The sequence below is a fragment of the Etheostoma cragini genome, chromosome 14 (assembly GCF_013103735.1).
Source record: "Etheostoma cragini isolate CJK2018 chromosome 14, CSU_Ecrag_1.0, whole genome shotgun sequence".
In the NCBI taxonomy this organism is placed as follows: Eukaryota; Metazoa; Chordata; class Actinopteri; order Perciformes; family Percidae; genus Etheostoma; species Etheostoma cragini.
In genome coordinates this window covers 19,597,415-19,603,414 of record NC_048420.1, presented here as the reverse complement: position 1 = coordinate 19,603,414, position 6,000 = coordinate 19,597,415, and the positions used below count along the sequence as shown (strand labels likewise).

Here is a 6,000-nt window from a genome sequence, read left to right as displayed (position 1 = left end):
TATTTTCTGTCACATTTAATCCGAAGGCGGTTATCTTCTATTGATTTAATCTTAAAAAACAATACACTAGTGTATTTTCGTTTTGTAAAAAGCTACGTAGTTTTCTAAACAAGCTGCGCGCTGTAGTTTTAGGGAGCATTAATTAGCATAAGGAATGATTTGGGAGTTTTTAGGCAAAGATCTTAATTTCTTTGTAAATTAGCATCTGCTCCAACTTTGCTACAAAAGGTAATCGTGTATTATGTCAAAATTGAAACAATACATTACTGACATTGAAAAAAAATTAAATCCAATGACAAATGTAGAACAGGCATTTTTATTCTGAAATAAAATGATACAAGGATTTCACAAAAAGGTGAGATGTTACAACGTAGTCCCACCCAGCATTTTGACAACAGTATGCTTCTACATTTGATTAAAAAAGGCTAAGACACATACCATCATTTAAACTTATAAAACTGAGATTGCACCCTGTTATTTTACAAACACCCTCATACAAGACTGCTCTAATGAAAAAAGATGTAGAGTAAAAGTCAAATGAAATGGAGTAGCGTGTGCATAAAAGACAAATGCCTGGTATTCTACAGCTATTTATCAAAAAACAGGAGGCAGGGGTAGTGTTGTGGGATCTGGGGAATGTAAATGGAGGGCAAAGGGAGACACAGGGATAAGGGCTCATGACAAAAAACAAAAATCAGAATTAAGAGCGGGAACGAGACCGCGAGCGAGACTGGGAGCGGGATTTGGAGCGGGACTCTGAACGGGAGGCCGATCGGGAGCGGGAGCGGGCTTTGGCAGGTGAGGGAGAACGTGATTTGGATTTGGACTTTGATTTAGACCTGGCTCTGGATTTGGATTCAGCAGGGGAGCGTGAACGGGAGCGAGAGCCCCTTTGAGGCTCGGCACCCTCGTCGTCGCTCTTGGGCTGCGCACGGCCCTTTGAGCCTGATTTTCTAGAGCGATCCTTAATCCCTGATCTAGAACGAGACCTGGAGCGGGAGCGAGATCTGGACCTGGAGTCGTCCTTCTTGTTCTTCTTCCCGTCTTTCTTGCTCTTTTTGCTCTTGGGGCTGCGACTCCTGCTGCGGTCCTTGTTCTTTGGAGCGCCGTTGCTGCGCTCTTCTTCCTCTTTTTTGCTCTTTATCTTATTCTTCTTGCTACGAGATCGGCTGCGGGAGTTCGACGCCGCCCTGTGAACAACATCAGAAAGTACAACCAAGTGTTTTTGATTCTATGCTGTGCACAAAGGATTCGGGGATTATTTCTACTGTCCTACCACAACCTGACATCCCACAATTATTTGCTGGTGGAATAGTAGATAAACTATCAGTGGACAGAGAAACTAGGCTATAAAGCCTTGGCCTAAGATTTATTAAAAACAAAAAAAACAGCTGTAGATATCAGACTTCTACTTTTCATCACCAGTTATGAACTCCATGCACACCTGTGCATGTTCCTGGAAAAATCTATTTATAAAAATGTGCTCTCATCTTACTGCTACTTGAGTGCCAATATTTTAATGTGGAATTTAAATGCAGCTGCTAAGAGCATTGAGTGTCTTGAGTCTAGATTTCTCACCTGGAGTGGGAGCGGCTGCGACTGCTGCTCTCACTGCGGCTGCGGCTCTTGCGAGACCTGCGGCTCCTGGAGCGGGACCTGAGAAAACATGGAGAAAACAATTAGCAACGTTACCATCGCCTGGACCGGGGATTGTTACAAAGCTTCATCTGCTACTAAGCCAGCTCTTTTTATATCTAACTGGATGCTCCTTTCAAGCATTACATCTGAAGCACAGCTAAAACCCCAGTGCAATCCAGCTAAAGTTCCTCATGTCCTACTGCTATATTTAGAAACATCAATATGCATCAGGAATCTGTGTCTAACCTGGAATGGCTGCGACTGCGAGAATAAGAACGTTTGCGTCTGGCTCCAGGCCGGTCCTCGATGAGCCGGATCTTTCTACCGTTCACTTCTGTGCCATCGAGCTTCTCCAGGGCCCTCTTCATGTCAGAGTAGAGCCTGAACTCTATCACCCCCTCATTTTTCCGGCCCTTGTGGGTGTCAGCATAAGTCACCTCCCCTGCCTGCCTCATGTAGTCCTTTTAAAGAAAAAGAAATCACAGCGATCAGAGGGAAAGAACTGACTTAAGGGATATGATCAGATGGCCGACGCTGCAACAATGTGCGGTGATTTGCATATACGTCTTTTTGCCGTTGTGTATCTTTCTGTGGCAAAAGGAGCACACTGTCTTTATTTTTCAGTGGTTAAGTTTTTCAAACTTGCACAGTAATGTATTTCAACATTCATGTAACTGTTGTGGAAATCCAAGTAAAACAGTTATCCTATTTTTTTTATCCAAATATAAAAGTTCTTAAGAACAAGACAGTAGACAAATGAGAACACGGTGTATGACATATTGGCTTTAGACATAACTTTGTTAAAATAAACACGTTACGCAAGGAAAAAAAGCTTCTTACCTTCAGGTCCTGCCAGCTGCAGCGGCTGGAAAGATTCTCAACAATGAGCCGATAATCTGTCCGTATAGGTGGACCATATCTGTCTCTTCCCCACCGTCCATATCCACCTTTTAAAGTTAACAAGGAAAGGAAAGAAAAATGAGGACCAAAGAGAAACTGTGATGGTGCATTCATACTAAACTCCAAGCTAGACTCTAAAAAATAGCAATATTCACTTGGGAAAAGGAAACAAAGAGGGGGGAAAGCAAAGGTGAAAAAAAATATAAAAAAGACTTAAAAAACCTAAATATATTATATTCTTAAGATATTTCTGTCTACAAATAAAAAAATATATATTTAAAAGCCTAAACCTATACAACACATTTGTAGCTAATTAAATTTTGGTAAAAATTTCAATGGGCCTATTCTCCAAGTAGGAAAAAAAGAGAATCTCATTCAAAAACAAAACTGATCAAGGAAGTACTTACGGTGAACTAAAGCAAGTTTCTAAGCTATCCTATATTAAAAAAACAAAAAAACAATTCACTGTTACAAAACATGTTCTTTTTTCAGGCACCTATAAGAGCTGAACCCACATCTGTTCCTAACCCCCATGGCATCCTCACCACCCGGCCTGGGCCTAATGGGAAAAGCGGTCTTCATTCACAATGGCTCCCTTTTTTGGTCTGCCCAGGGGCCCAGAATGGTCAAACCACACTCTTGGAAAGGGGGGACACCATGGCCAGCAATAGGGGCAGGCAGTCAGCAAAGGACTCTTTCAATTAAAACATTGAGGTTCTTTGTTAAATCTTTTACCTTTAAATTGACAGTCACTTTAAGTAAAATAATAATAAATGGAACAAGACATCAATATACAAGATATTTAACAATCAAATAATTATTTTACAGTATTCAAATGAAGACATTTATATCCCTTTTTCCATCAGTAAGCCATTTCCCCATCACATATTACTCATTTTTCTATCCATCAAATGGTAACCCAAGATAGTTTTCATGTCATTGGTGGCTCTGGTGCACACAAATATAATTGTGACATGTACCAAAATGAAATCTGTTATGCCCACTCTTCAGCTGGTGAAAAAAACAAACAAAAAAAACACTTATGTGGTGTACCGTACACTGTCTGCTAATCTATTTGCAAGGTGATTAAAAACAGAAACTGAGACTTTATGTTAATCAGACCAGAACACCCAGAGGGCTCATTGAGGCCAGAACAATAGTAAATACTGGTGAAATTAAGGGGAAGGGGTGTGGATGGGCGTGTGCGACTCAAAGGCAAAAGCTGAAATGAAAACAGTTCCATTTAAAGATGTGCATGTTAAGAGGAGGTTAGACTCTTTTCAGTGATAAGGGATGGAGAAATGGTACCAGGCGAGCCGAGCAATACTGGCCAAAAGTTTTACTTATGTGTTACTCCATGGCATCGTGTGTTTTTTCCCACCCAGATCTCTCAGTTGCTGCCCACGTCCGTCGTTTCCAGCAATTAAGCCTATTCTGACGTTTCTAGGACTTATAATGCTGAGGTTATTGCATCACTTTTCCGGACAGATTTTGTGACACAGTATCATAACAAACGCAATCTTTTCCTATATCACATCACCCAGTTCAAGGTTCCACTTACAGCCACACGCTTCAGCCATAGTCAACCAACCTTTATCAGCGTCAAATCTACAATTTCTAATACAAACACTAGGGTGTAAATTGAATGCACATCAGCCACCAAGGACAAGCTTACAATTTTGCCGCCCCTTTGAAATTTAGATTAATGGTTCCCTGTAATGAATAAACCCCTCATCAATGATATTATTCATGTGAAATTAACACAAATCTCTGTTGAACACTTACTTCTTCCGCTTCCGCTTCCACTGCCGCCGCCGCCTCCTCCTCCTCCACTACCACCACCACCACCACCACCATAACCTCCATCACGACGGGGTCCCTTGGTGTGCTCCACAATGACCCTTTCCCCACACAACTCCTTGCCGTTCAAGTCATACACAGCATCATCTGCATCACGGGGGTCATCAAATTCAACAAACCCATACCTTTATAACAGAAGAAAACACGTTTTAACACTCATTTTGACAATGTTTTTACTGGAAAACACAGCGGAGGTCAGGTTTGCACACTCTGGTCAAACCCACAGAGTACACTACAGAGTCTTAACTTTCACTAGCAACAGGATAAACTAAATGTTGGACACTGATGTGTTAACATTTCCTAAAAAAAAAAAAAAACTTGTTTCAATGCAATATAATTTGTTATTACGTTTGCATTTGTTTGTTGGGCTAGCCAATTAATGAAATGTTATTGTCAACGTTAGCTAGCTAGTTATATAGCGAGCTAAACGGACTTATGAAACAGTTATTTTTCAGGTGAAGTAAGGTTGTAGTAAATGTTTTATATACGTGTATGTTTGAGATTGTAAAGGACTTAGCGAACTGATCAGCTACTTTTTTTAAATTATAATTAAGACTTCTTCGTTTCCCTGTCACAACTAAAAACTAAACATCTGTTTCGGCCCAGAATTTCACAATAAAGACAACGCACGTTTTTTTTTAGGTCGATCTTAAGTTAATAACGAGTGTGACTTAACCATAGGGACTTGGACTTGTTGAGCTAGCTCACGGATTGCTTGCAATTCACACAGCCGCCAGTGACATTGCCACGTCTAACCTTAGCTAGCTAGCTAAGTGAGTTAGCTTAGCCGTGGTCGCGATAGCTATGCTAACGCTCAACGCGAAAGGCCAACCTTTAACATTGCAAAGAGAAAATAAGAGGTTTAGCAAAACTAAAACTTTACTGTAGATAACATTCGCGACGGCTTTTATTGAGATATTAGACATACTAGCTAGCATTAGCAGGCCACTGCAAACAACAAGGACCAGTCTGCACGTTATCTTGTTGCGGCCTATAGAGGCGTTAGCTTCACAAAGAACGGACATCGACAAACGTTACCCATTTTTCAGATCGACTTCTAGTATCTTCCCGTATCCTTTGAAGAACCTCTCCACGTCCTTTTCTCTGGCCCTGTAGCTCAATCTTCCGATGTACACCCTCGACATCTTGCTAGTTTGCGCTTGCTAATCTAGCGAAATGTGGGATCTGGCTAAAACCGAACAAGCACAGACGGAGATGAGGCGCGAGGCTGAAAAAGATGGATACACGCGGTCCTTTGATACAATAGGTTGCGGCTGCTGGGGGCGTGTCTTCCGGTGTAGAGGGCTCGGATGGCCTGGGTGAAGTCTCTCAGGTGGCCCCATTACTCCCATACAAGTTATCTATATCAGTGCTGAGACTATCATTGGACTAATTGATCAACCGAAAATTAATAGCGAACTATTCCCATAATCAATTAACAGGTTAAAATATCCTATATTGTAAAAATCGAGATTTCTTTTTTTTTTAATGCTGTATAAGTACTGTGCAAATACCAAAACGCTCAATCCACAAAGAAATGCACACAACGCCAGTCATTCAGGGTGCAGGCACTCCGAGGACGTAGTACTTAATCCACTACTT

The 6,000-nt window shown here is 41.3% G+C and overlaps 1 protein-coding gene across 1 annotated transcript; it reads right to left on the bottom strand.

Annotated features, from left to right (window-relative positions):
* Positions 1–300: 300 nt before the first annotated feature.
* On the bottom strand, positions 301–5,705 carry srsf4 (serine and arginine rich splicing factor 4). Its single transcript, XM_034891769.1, has 6 exons — positions 5,437–5,705; positions 4,324–4,523; positions 2,479–2,585; positions 1,885–2,099; positions 1,579–1,656; positions 301–1,190 (listed from the first exon to the last, which is right to left on the bottom strand). Exons 1-6 carry the CDS (start codon positions 5,541–5,543, stop codon positions 701–703), a joined length of 1,197 nt encoding a protein of 398 aa, XP_034747660.1. The 5' UTR covers positions 5,544–5,705; the 3' UTR covers positions 301–700.
* Positions 5,706–6,000: the final 295 nt, after the last annotated feature.

Bases quoted from the DNA above. Each gene is read 5' to 3' on its own strand.
- srsf4 (XM_034891769.1), bottom strand. From the start codon at position 5,543: ATGTCGAGGGTGTACATCGGAAGATTGAGCTACAGGGCCAGAGAAAAG. The intron at 4,524-5,436 runs GTAACGTTTGTC...TCTGTTATAAAG, and splicing joins GAAGTCGATCTGAAAAATGG to GTATGGGTTTGTTGAATTTG. The intron at 1,657-1,884 runs GTTAGACACAGA...ATGTTTTCTCAG, and splicing joins CGCAGTCGCAGCCATTCCAG to GTCCCGCTCCAGGAGCCGCA.